Source organism: Chiloscyllium plagiosum, chromosome 8 (genome assembly GCF_004010195.1).
Source record: "Chiloscyllium plagiosum isolate BGI_BamShark_2017 chromosome 8, ASM401019v2, whole genome shotgun sequence".
NCBI lineage: Eukaryota > Metazoa > Chordata > Chondrichthyes > Orectolobiformes > Hemiscylliidae > Chiloscyllium > Chiloscyllium plagiosum.
The window spans coordinates 101,435,787-101,452,270 of record NC_057717.1 but is presented as its reverse complement, the minus strand read 5'-3'; the positions used below and the strand labels follow the sequence as shown (position 1 = coordinate 101,452,270).

At 43.1% G+C, this 16,484-nt stretch overlaps 1 protein-coding gene across 2 annotated transcripts in view; it reads left to right on the top strand.

Annotated features, from left to right (window-relative positions):
* Nucleotides 1–3,399: 3,399 nt before the first annotated feature.
* The window catches only part of notch3 (notch receptor 3), a 178,218-nt gene continuing 165,133 nt past the window's right edge, over nt 3,400–16,484 (top strand). For both annotated transcript variants that reach the window (XM_043694937.1, XM_043694935.1), the window contains exon 1: nt 3,400–3,751. In XM_043694937.1, the coding sequence (XP_043550872.1) occupies nt 3,691–3,751 (61 nt within the window). In that variant the 5' untranslated portion in view covers nt 3,400–3,690. The remainder of the gene's footprint in view (nt 3,752–16,484) is intronic.

The window sequence follows — 16,484 nt, the reverse complement described above, 5'->3', positions numbered from 1 at the left end:
CTTTGGCCCTCGTTGTTGCGCCGATCCAAGCCCACCTAACCTATACTAACCCACTATCCTCCATATACCTATCCAATGCCCTCTTAAATGCCCATAAAGAGGGAGAGTCCACCACTGCTGCTGGCAGGGCATTCCATGAACTTACGACTCGCTGGGTGAAGAACCTACCCCTAACATCAGTCCTATATCTACTCCCCCTTAATTTAAAGCTATGCCCCCTTGTAATACCCGACTCCATACGCGGGAAAAGGTTCATACTGTCGGCCCTATCTCACCCCCTAATCATCTTGTACACCTCAATCAAGTCACCCGTAAACCTTCTTTTCTCTAGTGAAAACAGCCCCAAGTGCCTCAGTCTTTCCTCATACGATTTTCCTTTCATACCAGGCAACATCCTGGTAAACCTCCTCTGCACCCGTTCCAGTGCCTCCACATCCTTCCTATAGTATGGTGACCAAAACTGCACACAATATTCCAGATGTGGCCGTACCAGAGTCTTATACAACTGCATCATGACCTCAGGGCTCCGGAACTCAATTCCTCTACCAATAAAAGTCAGTACGCCATATGCCTTCCTCACCGCACTATTTACTTGGGTGGCAACTTTCAGAGATCTGTGTACATGGACACCAAGATCCCTCTGCTCATCCACACTACCAAGTATCCGATCATTAGCCCAGTACCCCATCTTTTTGTTTTTCTTCCCAAAGTGAATCACCTCGCACTTAGGTACATTGAATTCCATCTGCCACCTTTCTGCCCAGCTCTGCAGCTTCTCTATATCCTGCTGTAACCTGCCACATGCTTCCTCACTGTCTACAACTCCTCCGACTTTCGTATCATCCGCAAACTTGCTTACCCAACCTTCTAACCCCTCTTCCAGGTCATTTATAAAAATGACAAACAGCAATGGTCCCAAAACAGATCCTTGCGGAACACCGCTAGTGACGGCACTCCATGAAGAAACTTTGCCATCAACTACTACCCTCTGTCTTCTTCCATCCAGCCAATTCCTAATCCAAACCTCCAACTCACCCTCAATGCCATATCTCCGTATTTTCTGCAGTAGCCTACCATGGGGTTTTAGTCTCATTATCTGAGGAGGGATGTTCTTACAATGGAGTGAGTGCAATGAAAGTGTTTTTTAGATTAGATTCCCCTACAGTGTGGAAACAGGCCCATCGGCCCAATAAGTCCACACTGACCTTCCGAAGAGTAACCCACCCAGACCCATTCCCCTCTGATTAATGCACCTAACACTACGGGCAATTCAGCGCGGCCAATTCACCCTAACCTGCACATCTTTGGACTGTGGGAGAAAACCAAAGCACCAAGAGGAAACCCACGCAGACACGGGGAGGATGTGCAAACTCCACACAGACAGTCACCCGAGGCTGGAATCGAAACTGGGTTCCTGGTGCTGTGAGGCAGCACTGCGCCACTGTGCCACCCCAGATTGATTCTTGGGATAGCTGGACTGTTGTAGGAGGAGAGATTGAATTGTTTTGGATTATGTTTGCTGGAGTTAAGAAGAATGAGGAGGGAGCGCATAGAAACCTATAAACTTCTCAGAGGACTGGACAGGGTAGGTGCAAGATGGGTAAATCCAGACCATGGGTCACAGCCTGAGATTAGCGAGGGTAAACCATTCTGACTGAGGTGAGGAGAAATGTCTTCATCCAGAGAGTAGTGAACCTGAAGAATTCTCTGCCACAGGAAGCAATTGAGATCAAAACATTCCATGATATCTAGAAGCAGTTGGAAATAGCACTTGAGGGTAAAGAGATCCAAACATATGGAGGAGACAGGGGAACAGCCTATTGAGTTGGATGATCAGCCATGATGGTATTGGATAGCAGAGCAGATTTGAGGGGCAGAAAGGCTACTGCTGCTCCTCTTTTCTGGTTTTCTATGTTTTTAGATAGAGTAAATGCTTTTCACATTCGCTGATGGTACAAGGTCAAAGGTTCAGACTCAAGGTTGTTGCAGACAGGCATTTGAGGAAGAACCCTTTTAAGCATTGAGTGATAATAATCTGGAACCTGTCGTCCACAAACGTGTTGGAAGGGGAGCAGATTGATGATTTCAAAATGAAATTAGATGGAATTTTGAGGGAAAAACATTTCCAGGATTATAGCGATGAGGAACAAGAGAAGGCTGTTGACTCCCACAAGCTCCACCGTTTAATCCTTATGGAAATGGACTGGGGGAATAGGACTGAATGGAGAGAGCTGGCAGGAATCATGATGGGCCCAATGGCCTTGGCTCTGTGTCACAATGCCACAGCTCCAGCTCAAATTGGGTCTACTCAAAACACAGGGAGCAGGACCCCCGCAACTTGAGAGGAGTTTATGAATACTTTCCCCATTCAAGCGGTAATGAAGTCGCAGAGCTGGGAGTACTAACTGGGGCCAGCGCCCAGTTCCAAGCTGCCGTTATTAATGTGTAACTCCTGATGGGGAGGAGTGTCAGCCTGAACTCCTGCTCATCTCTGAAACGGTCCCCGGAAAGCACACCTCTCCACAATGTTCAACTCTCCAAATTCCGTAAAAAGATAGCAGTCCACTACATTCACCATTCCTCCCCCTTTTTTCTCTCTCTCTGAATGATGACTTCCCTTTCAATTCTCTGCAGTGCTTCTATTTATTTTTTTCTGTTCCCTTTTTGGTGAAGGTCTGGTGTGGTTCTGCTTTTTGCTACACCACACCAATCCTCCCTTCTCCCTTCTCCCTCCCCCCCGGCCCTGCTTGATGTGACCCGGGTGGTTGAGTTATTGAACGGTGCAACGCCATGTTAATACAATAAACTTTCTTCTGATTTATCTCCTCACTGTTCCCAGGCAGATACCTCCGCAGAGGCGGCCTGAGTTCTTAAAGGAGCCTTCCCCGTCCCTTCTCAATGAAAACTCACCCCCACTGCAAACAAATCGCACAGTCAGGCTGTTGACAGTGTCCTCCAACAAAATCCACACTCAGATGCAACTAGGGGACAAGATGCTGCAAGTTGGATAGACCATCTAATGTCAAATCATTCACTTTTTGGGTCACTCGTACTTTGGGGGCATTTGTATTATTTGAAATTAACGTGGATTCAAACATTTGGAATATCATAAGAGATCTGATTTTTGTTTAATTCCCAGTGAACTTGCGCGCACGTTGTTTTTGAACGAGACTTTAAAAGTTTTCCCCACTTATCTTTAAGAATAAGTAGTCCAAGTATTAGAGGGAGATTTTTCATGTGGATTTCAGAGTGTGCGGGGAAAGTTTCTCTGGGAGCAGCGGAACCTCGCTACCTGGGAGTGTGGGATGCTGGCTGGGACAGGTTGTTCCAGCCCCTCCTCCTCCTCCTCCTCCTCTCTCGATCCCAATCTCCCCTCCCCTCCTCTCTCTCTCTCTCCTCCCCTCCCACACCTCCTGCGCGGATGGATACAGCCCCTGGGTGTGCAGCTCAAGGACAGCCGGCGATGCTGAAGTTTTGAAAAAGTTTCTGCTGAAGTTTGGAGACGCGGGATCGGGGTTGGGGGGGGGGAAACTGAACCGAGACTTCGCCACCCCCATCCCCCCAACCAGGCGTATTTTATTCTCCCCCACCACCTGATCTTTCCTATGATAATTCGGACTTTCTGGGCTCCACGTTTGAATGGATGTATAAGTTAATCGAGGGGAACTCCGAACTTTGAAACGGCGAGTAATGGGGGATTTAAAACTTTGGAATTTACTTTGGGGGCTGTGGCTGGCGGCTGAATGTGAAGGTACGGCTTGACTTTAAACGGAGACACAAGTGGCCGAATCACTTGCTTGTGGGATGTTTGTAAAGAATCAAACCAGCGTGGTTTGCTTTTTAAAAAAAAAGTTATGACCAGTGGTGAAATGTTGTTGACTATTCTGTCTGCTGTTGGCTTTCTGGGGCGATGCAGAAGTTTCTCAGCCCTGTCTCTCCAACGCTAAGTCACTGAGTTTTTATGTGTTCAGGCAAATCCCTGCTGCAGCCTCTGGGAAATGAAATCCATCGTTACTTTGCCCAATGCAGTACAAGTTAACGTGCGCGCACCCTTATCACTGATGAATGGAGTTGGGGCTTTAGAATAGAAAAATTCCAGAGGGATGTCTGTTGTCTCAAAGCAGTAATGTCTCGCAGTAAACTTGCAGCCCCCTGTGTTACAATGGATCATTTTTGGTGTTATTGTTGTACAGCACACTCGGCGTTTTAACCCTCTGTTCTGCCAAGACTTTCTGCAGCAGTTTCTGAGCTGTGCCGGCTCCCCGTTTTGTTTTAAGGATTAGTGTTTGCTTATCAGGGCATGCCATTGTCATTGGCAGCTCAAGATGTTCGTGAGAAGAGATGTGCATCACGCTTGATGGCTGGTATAGGGTGCAGGAGTGTCTGGAGAGATTTCAGGAAAGCTGTCTCGTCGTACGGTGTAAAGACGACCCGCAGGAGCGATTGGGACTGACAACCAATTATGTTTGTCGCCGGGAAGCCGTTTGATCCCAGCTCAGAGATGAGTGCTCTTTTTTAACGCTGCCATGTGTGGGCAAAGTGTTGTAAAATAAATCTGGACCGGATCTTCCCGCTCCCCGCCCCCCTTCTGGGTGTGAAGTTTCACCTGAAACTGCTCTCTCTCTCTCTCTCTCTCTGACTGGTAGAGGTAGCAGTTTCCAAACTATGGCCCTTCGAAGCTGTTGGGGGAACAGCTTGCCATCCAGGGGCTGATACACCGAGTAATCCTTCACATTTCGGTATCCTTGGGAACCAGAACTGAACACACACACACAGCCCATGAGTGATGGAATGGTCAAGAGGCGCCTAGTCTTTGTATGGGGACAGTGGAGTGGGCTGGGGGGAGGTGGTAGCAGTATTCCACGAGGTCTGAAAACCATCGGTAGAGCCCTCACAAAGAGCTTTGGGATCAGCAGCTAGTTCTGATTTAGATTAAACTCGACCTTGCAACATCATCGTCTGTCACCAAGCATTATTCAGAGCGCTCTGACTCCCTCCATTGTTCAGCATCCCCCCGAGGCAGGGGCTGAGCAGACAATTCGGTCTCGCAAGGAATCCTATTTTTGTTCATTGTTTTTTTATATATACGCTTCTCATCCATGACCTGAATCACTCCCTCAGTTAAAAAGGCAGTGTCCCCTTTTCTAACTGTTGCCGAGAGGCTGACTGTGGTGGACATCAGGGTTCAAATGCAGCCCTTTTTTTTGTTGTTGTTGAAGTTGTCCTGAGGAACCTGACGTTTGAACTTGGTGTTTGAGTCCTCTGTGAAACTCTGGCCCCGAATAACACTGCTTCCCCCCCCCCCCCCCTCCCCTTTCCATATTAACATGATGCTTTGTGTCTGTAGCTAGGGAAGGCATTGACAGACCTCCTGTCTCAGCCCTTTGGACACTGTATACACTGAATAAGCTGGAACTGTTGAGGAATTAATCTTCACATTCCTCCAGGTATCATTTAAGAATTTAGGGATTGAGTAAGCATATGCTGTTCTGGCAGTCTGTAAGGTCCACCTGGATCCCTACCCCATCCCATCTCTCACCTTCTACATTTCACTTATTTCTATGCACCATTGGTGACTGTGCCTTCAGCTGGCTAAGCCCAAAGGGGTGAAATTCAACCCCCCCCCCCCCTCTCTGTTCAGGCTCTCCCTCTTTTTGACCAAGTTTTGGGTGAATTCATCCAGTACCTCCTTTTGCACTCCACTCTGGTTGGTTGTTGCATGCCTGAAGGGTGCAATGTCAATGTAAGTTGTTACAAAAGCAAACACTTAAAATATTTCATCATTAGGAGCCCTTGCTAGTAGCGCGCCAACATCATACAGATATCTTTTGTTGCCTCTCTGAACCTGCCAGTGGATTGATAAGTTAATTTATGCTGTTGACCCCTTTTCTGCCCTGCCCTGCCCTCCCTGTACATGAATATGCTGATAAGAGTTAGTGCACCGTGGAAGGGGGCTTGTGCAGAGGATGAAGACCAACATAGACCAGTTGAACTGATTGGCCCATTTCTGTGCCGTACCTTTTATTTGTAATTCAGTGTAATTTTTGCTCAATGTGTGTCATTATCCATGGTAAAGGGTTTGAAGTGCAGGAGATTGTGCAAGTGAACAGTCTCCACTGTCAAATACAGTCAGCCACTGCAGTCAACAGGCTGTGCTATTCTCCCTCACCCTATCAGAGAGCTGTTTCATTCAGATACATCTACTGCATTCATCTGACTTTCACAGGGAGTGTAATGGGCAAAACAGCCCTTGTGCTTGTCTCTGCCATTCCCATTCACTTAATTCATGGCTGATCTGTTTTTGTCTCTATTAACTTGTATTGGTTCTATATCCCCTACCATTCTTTTATCAAAGAAAAAATAATCAATCAATTTCAGTTTTGAATTTTTCAGATGGCCCCAGCCTCAAAAGATCCTATCCGTCTTGAATTCTATTTATAATTTAATTATTTTTTGTATCTGACCTCAAACTTGTTGTAAATTCTGTACCTGGGTCCCTGAATCTACCCATTCCTCCAATGTTCTTAGCTTCTCGTCAATAGAAAAGACTAATTTATCTTTAAGTTCAAAGTAGATTACCTCAGTTCTCCTCATTAAACTCAACACTTATCTGCTTACTTATTTGTTTAGATTAGATTAGTTACAGTGTGGACACAGGCCCTTTGGCCCAACAAGTCCACACCGACCCTCCGAAGAGCAACCCACCCAGAACACTACGGGCAATTTAGCATAGCCAATTCACCTAAACTGCACACTTTTGGACTGTGGGAGGAAACCGGAGCACCCAGAGGAAACCCACACAGACACTGGGAGAATGTGCAAACTCCACACAGACAGTTGCCTGAGGTGGGAATTGAACCCGGGTCGCTGGCGCTGTGAGGTAGTAGTGCTAACCAGGGCTGCCCACACTATTAAGGTTACTTTGCAAATTTCTACTTCTAACTATATTAATTACTGTGCCATCTAACTTGACATCATTGATAAACAGGATGGGATAGATGGGACCCTAGATCAAATCCTTCAATGCTCCGCGAGGACACAAAATGTAGTATTAATCCTGTTATTCCTCATTTCAATTTTTTGGCTGACAACTAATTGCCTAATTTTGTTGACTTTTCAAGATTAACCTCACCTGCAGTAATACAAACAGTTCGACCAGTTAGAGGTAGTATTTGGATTCATTGAATTTTGCCAGTCTAATTTTTCCCAGTTATGAATTTTAGCTGCCTCTAATTTTGAAAACTGGAAGACACAAGTTGTTCATTGTTTTTCCTTTTGCATTCACTGGGCAAGCCAGTCATTAACCTTTTAACTGCTCACTTGGACTGACACAGAAGTGTGAAGTGATGCATTTTGGAGGAAGAATGAAGATAAGTAAGGTAGTAAATGGCACGATTATAAAAGGGGCACAGGAACTGAGGAATATGGGATGGGGGAGGTGGGTAATGTCTGCAAGGGTTTGAAGGTGGCAAGTTGGAGGCTACTTAAGAAGTCTTTGGTTTTATTAAAAGAGTTGTGCACAGAAATGAAGAAATTGTATTTGACTTTTATAAATCCCTGGTTAGATTCAGCACAAGTAATGTGTGCAATTCTGGGAAGTAGAATTTTGGAAAAATGTCAAACCTTTGGAGAAAATGTTAAGATTTTCTAGAATGGAATGTGATCAAGTATGGGAGACTAAGTTACTGAGCCAAACTTGTGTGCTGGGGCAATTAAAATTGATTAAAAGTGGAGGTGACGTCAGAGCTAAGTCTGATTTGTAATTCACTCCAGTCCATGCAGACTCACTTCCAGCAACAATCACTGGATTGTAATCAAGAGTAGCAATGATTTTGCTCTTTGCACTCAAATCCCCACCATGCCGTTAGTTTGTTTGCCTATATCATGGAATTAGTGTGGTGCAGAAGAGGCTACTCCATTTATTATGTCTGTGCTGACTCTCCAAATGAAAATTTCACTTCAAAGCTTTGCTGTCACCTTTCTGTAACCCACCGGTTCTTCCTATTCAGATAACAATGTACTGCCCTTTTGAATGCCTTGATTGCACCTGCTTCCAACATACTGTCTCAGAGAGTGCATTGGAGATCGTATCCACTCATTGCATGAAAATTATTTTTTCTTTGCTTTTGCTTCTTTTGCCAACTAATTTAACTTTGTGTCCAATCTTTTCATGAATGGGAACAATTCTTTTAATGCTTTTCTGTCACCTTCAAGCCATCAATATCCTGGGTTGGTAAAGACAGGTAGGTGACCCACTGAGTCCTTGCTCTGTAATCAATGACTGGGAGGTTTTGACACCATCCAAAGCATTCTCTTCAGCTGCTTGCCACAACTTCTAGCTCAGTACAATCAGCTGCCTATCATTCCTGTGTTGTGATTTACTGATGCCAGTTGTATGAGAACATTTGGGCAGTGAAAGACAATAAATTGGATATTAGGATACAATCTTGTATTAAAGTACATCTTGGACCTCTGTTCTTTTAGGTGGAATAAGTCATTTTAAAAGAAATACTCAAAATACATGCAGAATCATACATATCCATCACCCCAAAATATTGAAATCCAGCTAATTAAAATGTGTTCTTAACATAAGGCAATTCTCGGATAATTAGCATCATCAGAGATTACAGACATGCCTACTGCTATCTTTTTCACAAGTCGTTCTCTGATTATGGATTCTGCTGGCAAAGTTGCTATTTTTTTATCTTCCCATAGTTACTTTAGAGAAAGTGGTGTTTGGCTTTCACTTTTGTAGTTGTATGTAGCTGAGTGCCTTGCTAGGTTGAAGTTGTATAAAAATGAACCATGTTTGTGTGAGACATTAGCTATGTATTAACCTGACTGGTTAAGAGCAACAAGTTTCCTTCCCAAAGGTACATTTGTGAGCTAGTGGGTTTTATCAGTCGTCCAGTATTTTATTTATAATAGATTTCTCAATCCGGTCAATTGAATTCAAATTCTTAAATTACCACAGTGAAGTTTGTATTCACATTTTCTGGGTCACGCATCCAGTACCATTGCCGCTATACTGCCCCACCCCAGGTATGCCAATGGGTTTTTTTGGTAGATTTGGTGGAGTGAGATGGGATTCAGGGTGGTGCAACAGAGGGGCAAACAAAATGCACAAAAGGTTGGAAGCCAGAAACAGTATTAAAATACAGAACCAGTTAAGAAAAAAAAGAGTCATAGAGGTTTACAAAATTATGAGGGGCATGGATAGGGTAAATAGGCAAAGTCTTTTCCTGGGGTCAGGGAGTCCAGAACTAGAGGGCATAGGTTTAGGGTGAGAGGGGAAAGGTATAAGAGATCTATGGGGCAACTGTTTTCATGCAGAGGGTGGTGCGTGTATGGAATGAGCTGCCAGAGGAAGTGGTGGAGGCTGGTACAATTGCAACATTTAAGAGGCATTTGGATGGGTATATGAATAGGAAGGGTTTGGAGGGATATGGGCCGGGTGCTGGCAGGCGGGACTAGATTGGGTTGGGATATCTGGTCGGCATGGACGGGTTGGACCGAAGAGTCTGTTTCCATTCTGTACGTCTCCATGACTCTAAAGCTAAAAAGACTAAGGTGGATTTGATGTCAATGTTAATGCATAAATATATAACACTTGACAAGCAAGGTTGGTGAGCTGCAGGCACAAGTGGACACAGCTTCCATTTGACATTGAGCATTTTATTCAAAATTGTTGCTGACTTTGGAATGTGGAATTACCATCTCAATGTATTCAGGAATAGAAATGGGAGGGAAAAGAACCCGACTAATGCCAGTTTTGATCAAAGACACTGGCTCTTGTCTGGATATTTGAGGATTCATAAACAGAATGTGTTTGCTTAGAGTTAAGAAGTAGAACAGGAGTTGTTACACTGCTGGGTACATGCTAAAGACTGCCAAACAATGGGAAGGAGATGGATGAGAACATTTGGAAGCAAACATCAGAAGGAATTAAAATAATATATAGTGATAATAACTGTAGACTTTAAATATTTTAGGGAAGCTGGTTTTAAAACAAAATTGAGAGAGTAAGGTGGGGAGGAATGCCTGGTCAATGTGCTCATTTATGTATCACTGAGTTTATGGTGCAGGCCATGTATAAATTAACTTATAGATGCAGCATAGAAGGAGGCTATTCAGCCCATTGTGCCTGTGGCAGCCCTTTCAAGGAGCGATCAAATTAGGCCCATTTCCTATCCCTTCCCCTTATCTATGCAAATATTTCCTCTTCAAATATTTTATCAGTTCCCCTTTGGAACTTACTGTAGTACCTGTTTCCACTGCCCCAGTTCTGAATATTCACTGTGTTTCAGATATAAAGAAAATGCAAGATTTTGTCTCCATGTTATCATCAGGGAAAGAGAGGGTAGGTAAAGATAAATTACTTCCACTGGTTGGGGATTCTAGAGCTCAGGGCATAGTCTGAGAATTAGGGCCAGACCATTCAGGAGAGATGTTGGGAAACCTGTCTACGCATAAAGGGTAACAGAGATTCGGAATTGTCTTTTTGATGCTCAATTAAATATTAGCTTTAAATCTCAGATTGAGAAATTTTTGTTATGGGCCAAAGAGAGGTAGGTGGAGTTAAGTAACAGATCTGACACAACTTCGTTGAATGGCAATCCTGAAGAAGGGTTATGCCTGAAACGTCGACTCTGTTGCTCCTTGGATGCTGCCTGACCTACTGTGCTTTTTCCAGCACCCCATTTTGTCAACTCTTTATTGATTGGCAGAGCAAGCTCGAGAGGTTGATGGCTTACTCCTGTTTATGTGTTCCTATAAAATTCTTCTTCGCTTCTGAATGTTTTGCCAATTAGTTTAAATTTATGTCCTCTTGTTACCAACCGTTCTGCTATCATTAACAGTGTCTCCCTTGTCAAAATGCTTCATGATCATCCTTCATGCCTATATTAAGATAGCCCCTTTATCTTCCAATGCAAGGAAAGCAACCTGAAACTCTAGCATCTTACCAACCAACTGAAGTCCTGCCTCCCTGGTATCATTTCCAATAAATCTCTTTAACTCCGAGAGACTGAAGACAAAACTGTTCCTGGGGCCTTGCCGGCTGTTTTATAAAGAGGTGATGCAGTGAAAGTCACCATAGTCCCAGAGGATGCTCTCTCATTAGAGAGAGACAACCTCAGGTGTGTTCAATCTCAGGGTCACCACACTTCAGGTGAGGGATGAGGTTGTGAAAGCAGACCCTTCAGGCTGATCTCAGCTAGTCCAGGAATTGAACCCATGCTGTTAGTGTCATTCACAAAGCAGCTAACTGTCCCCAAAGGTTTAGACATGATACCTTTGCTGTTTGTATACACTACCTTTTTGTTATATAGCCAAGGATCCTTCAATAATTTTAAACAGCCTTCCTAACTTGCTACCTCATACACATGAAAAGCGTAATGGTCCTTATATACAGCTCAAGGGAGTAGCACATTATACTTCTCCCTCTGCTCTTATCTGTTCGTCAGTTCTATACCTGCTCAACCGTTAGTGCCATGGACTTCAGTATTATTAACATATTTGTTATCTCCTGCTTCATTAAACACTACATCAAAGTCTATATACATAACATTAATCATCAAAATGGCCCTTTAATTCAGCAAAGGATCAATCAACTTCGTTAAACATGGCCTGTCTTTAATAAGTCAGTGTTGGCTTTAATTTGTTAGCTCATGGTTTTCAGAGTGGTAACTATTTTCTTTCTTGGTTATATGTTGGTTCTGATGGTTTTCCTACTACCAACATTATACTGATTGACCTAATGTAATTGCTGGATAATTGGAGCTAATAGCCAGAATCCCTGTTATCTCAATTGTTTCTGAGCTCGGTAATGTTGGATGCATCTCACATGTTGGTCGCCTCTTCTACTTTTGAGTGCTTCCAACTTTTTGATAACTTCTCTTTGTACTCTATATATTTTTATAATTTAGTCATTTCATCACTACCCCTTCCTGTACTGTGACATTGGCACATCCTCTTTTTCTAGTGAAGAGAGATGCAAGTTGTTAATTTAGTACCTCAGCCACACTATTTGCCTTAACACAATGATATTTTTAAAATTCCTAATCAGCTAATTAACTAATCCTAATTCCTCACTCTTCTTTTTATGAAGTTTCTTTAAATACATGTGCCGTTTTGTTAATTAATGAGTTTCCCAACAGATGCAAGGCTAAGAGGGGATTTGATAGAGACATACAAGATGATCAGAGGATTAGATAAGGTTGACAGTGAATGTCTTTTTCCTAGGATGATGACGTCAACTTGTACGAGGGGGCATAACTACAAATTGAGGGGTGATAGATTTAAGACAGATGTCAGAGGCAGGTTCTTTACGCAGAGAGTGGTAAGGGTTTGGAATGTCCTACCTGCTAATGTAGTCAACTCAGCCACATTAGGGAGATTTAAACAATCCTTAGATAAGCACATGGATGGTTTTGGGATAGTGTAGGGGGACGTGCTGAGAATAGTTCACAGATCGGTGCAACATCAAGGGCTGAAGGGCCTGTTCTGCGCTGTGTTGTTCTATGTTCTATGTATGACTGCCAGTGACCTTCCCAGTAGGTGTACTGTTGAGCCTATTACTGAGTCTACGTATCTGTTTTCCACCAGCCATCAAATAGTGGAAAGATGATAACAGAACAAATTTGTGAGTACATTTCAGAAATATACAAGAACTAAAGGGTATTGACAATGTGGGACTTGTTATTCTAATACAGTTCAATGAGCAACTCCTGACATGTAAATTAGAACTTTCTTGCACTACCTGTTTCTTGCTGGATGGTCAGCATGACTATGGTGGGACAAGTGAAGCATGATTCACTGGGAAGAATGTGAGCAACATTCTGGTCTAAGCCTCAGGATAATTATGAAATAATAATAAAGAGCAACCAAGTGTATACGTACTTGACTTGAAAGTTTAGTGAGTTGAAAAGCAACCTGGTCCAAGGGGGTGTATCAAAAAAAGTTAGAATTGAACAGTCAGAGACCATCAGGGAAGAGAGAGTTCAGATGCAAAGTAGAAAAGGGAACATCCAAAGCCAGCCTTCTAGGATGACAAAAGATATAGAAATGAATATGAAAAAAGGACAATAATTACAAGAAATCTATGACAAATGTAATATTCCATATACAGCAGAATATGAGGGTAGTGCGATAGATGCTTCAAAGATTTTTGAAAGTAGCCAAGTTAAAACCTAAAATTGAAGGAAGAGTAGCCATGTGGTTATAAAATTGGTGAAAGGGCGTGACCAGCAGTAATGAACTGTTGTGTCTCAGACTAAAGAGTACCCCAGGTACAATGGTGTAACCCAGATTCCACATTCGGATTTCTGCTTTCTTGATGTGTAGTAATAATCTGGATTTGTGTATACAGGGTAAAATTTTCAAAGTTTGTAGTTGCAACATGGCATAGCTTGGAAATTTAATAAGTAATGTGGAGGGCAACCAATAATATTGCCCTGGCCTGGAGTCACAAATAGACTTCCTTTCTTAAAGGACATTGGTAAACTAGATGCATTCTTACAATGATCCATGAGAGGTAATGATACCTTTGCTTGTTTCAATGCCAGATTTTAAATACTTGATTAATTAATAAACTTGGGCAAGCTCAAGAGGGAACAATGACTGGATACTGATGAGAAGTATATGCTGAGGTGGAATAATAAGAAAGCACAAAAATCAGGAACCAGAACATGGGTGTCAATGAAGATTGTGATTGAAGAATGTGGTATGGTCATCTGTTGCAGAGATAAAGGAAATATGGTGAGACAGATAATAGAGGTGGGTCTGCCATGGGAAGAAGGTGAAGGACTCCTAAAACCAAATGGAAAGATGCAATGGTAAGAGCCTTAAAGGCAATGGGATTGAAAGAGGAATGGTTGCTTGATAGAAGAAGATGGAAAAGGGTAATCCACCACCATTGTGGTGGTCTCAAGTGAAATGGCAGAAGAATTTTATTTAATAACTAAACTTAAATTCCACCGGCTGCAGTGGACATTAGTTTGGGCCGATTGGATTATTAGCCTAGTGACATTGTCATTATGCCACGAACTCCCAATTACTCTCTGTCTATGACCTCTGAAAGTACAAGCCACTCGGTTATTAAAAAAACCCGCCACAATTGACTTGAATTCCCAGAGTCAAAAAGGTGTGGTGCTGGAAAAGCACAGCCGGTCAGGCAGCAGATACAGCGATTCAACAAGGTGGTTCTTTCCCACCTCGTACACAGTCAGGGATGGTTAACCCTTGCGCACCTTGCCAGTGACGAATGCCCATGAGAAATGAAAACTGCTGAAATATGTAAAGCCATAGCAGATGGAATTTAAGTGCAGAGCGGTTTGAACTGATGCATCTTGTAGGAAGGACGAAGAGGTAAAATGGGTGCAGAAAGACCCAGTGCCCTCTATACACAAATCTTTGAAGGTGGCAGCATAGATGAAAAATTAAAAAAAAAATACATGGTGCAGTGGCTTTACTATTAAATGGAATGGAACATAAAAGCAAGGGACATTACAGAAATTACTGGAGAAACTCAGTCGGTCTCACAGCATCTGTGGAGAGCAAAAGAGTTAATGGTTTGAGTCCAGTAACTTCTTCAGAACAGACCGTTTGTATTTTTGTTTCAGATTTGCAGTATCCGTAGTTTTTGAGTTAAAAAAACAAGGAAGCAATGTGACCAGTTATAAGTGACCAGTTAGGTGTGAGTTAGAGAATACTGTATTCAGTTCTGGACTTCACACTTTAAGAAGGACCACTACCTTAGATATGGGTTTATTTGCATTATACGAAGGATGAGCCATTTCAGTTTCATGGAGACTGCTGAGGACTGAGAATAAAAGGAAAGCATTGTGGATACTGGCATCTGAAATAAAAACAGAAAGTGCTGGTGAAACTCAGCAGATCTGACAACATCTGTAGAGACAGAAACAGAATGAACATTTTGAAGGCTACATCACATGGGATCCAGGAAGAGCTGCTCTATTGGATACCAAATTGGCTTGAAGGTAGGAGCCTGAGGGCAGTGGTAGAAGGCTGCCTTTCAGACTGGAGGCCTGAGACTAGCAGTGGCCACAAGGATTGGTCCTGGGTCTACTGCTTTTTGTCATTGATATAAGTGATTTGGATGTGAATATAGGAGGTATGGTTAGTAAGTTTGCAGATGACACCAAAACAGGTGGTGGAGTGGACAGTGAAGAAGATTATCTCACAGTACAATGGCACTCTGATCAGATAGGCTAGTGGTTTGAGGAGTGGCAGAAGGAGGTTAATTTAGATAAATGTGAAATGTTGCATTTTGGTAAGGCACACCAGTTAATGTTAGGTGCCTGAGGAGTATTATCAAACAAAGAGACCTAGGGGTGCAGGTGCGTAGTTCCTTGAAAGTGGAGTTGCAGGTAGAAAGGCTGGTGAAGAAGGCATTTGGCATGCTTGCCTTCATTGGGACTTTGAGTTCAGGCGTTGGGATGTCATGTTGTGGCTGTACAGGACACTTTCAGAATTCTGCATACAGTTGTGGTTGCCCTTTTATAGGAAGGATGTTATTAAACTTAAGAGGGTGCAGAAAAGATTTACAAGGATGTTGCTGGGTCTGGAGGGTTTGAGTTAAAAGAAAAGGCTGGGGCTGTTTTTCTCTAGAGTGTTGGAGGATCAGGGGTGACCTTACAAAGGTTAATAAAATCGTGACGGACATGGAGGGGTAAATAGCCAAGGTCTTTTTCCCAGATATGGGAGTCCAAAACTAGAGAGGATATGTTTAAGGTGATGGGGAAAGATTTTAAAGAAACCTAACAGGAAATATTTCACACAGAGAGAGGTGCGTGTATGAAACAAATTGCCAGAGAAAGTGGTGGAGGTGGGTACAATTATAACATTTAAAAGGCATCTGGATAGATGTATGAATAGGAAGGGTTTAGAGGGATATGGGCCAAATGCTGGCAAATGGGGACTAGGTCAGATTCAGATGTCTGGTTGGCGAAGACAAATTAGACCAAAGGGTCTGTTTCCGTGCTGTATGACTTGATAAGGCACATTGCACTCAATTAAGAGGTTACTTAATGACATTTTTTAAAGGCCCTCCATAGTAATAATATCTGAATTACTTGCGGTGCTACGGGCTAGTGAGGACAGGAATAGGAGGACAGAGCAGATGAACGCGTGGCTGAGGAGCCAGTGTATGGGAGAAGGATTCATATTTGGAATGTCTTTTGGGGTAGGAGTGACCTATACAAAAAGAATGGATTGCACTAGAATTGGAAGGGGACTAGTATACTGTCAGGGAGAGCTGCTCAGGAGGATTTAAGCTAATAAAGTGGGGGTGGGAGCGGGGAGGGACCCAGGGAGATACTGAGGAATGAGATCAATCTGAGACTGGTACAGTTGAGAAAAGAAATGAGTCAAACAGCCAGGGCAAGCAGGAACATAGCAGAGAACAAGGTAAGACCGATAAATTAAACTGCATTTATTTCATTGCAAGAGGCCTAGCAGGGACG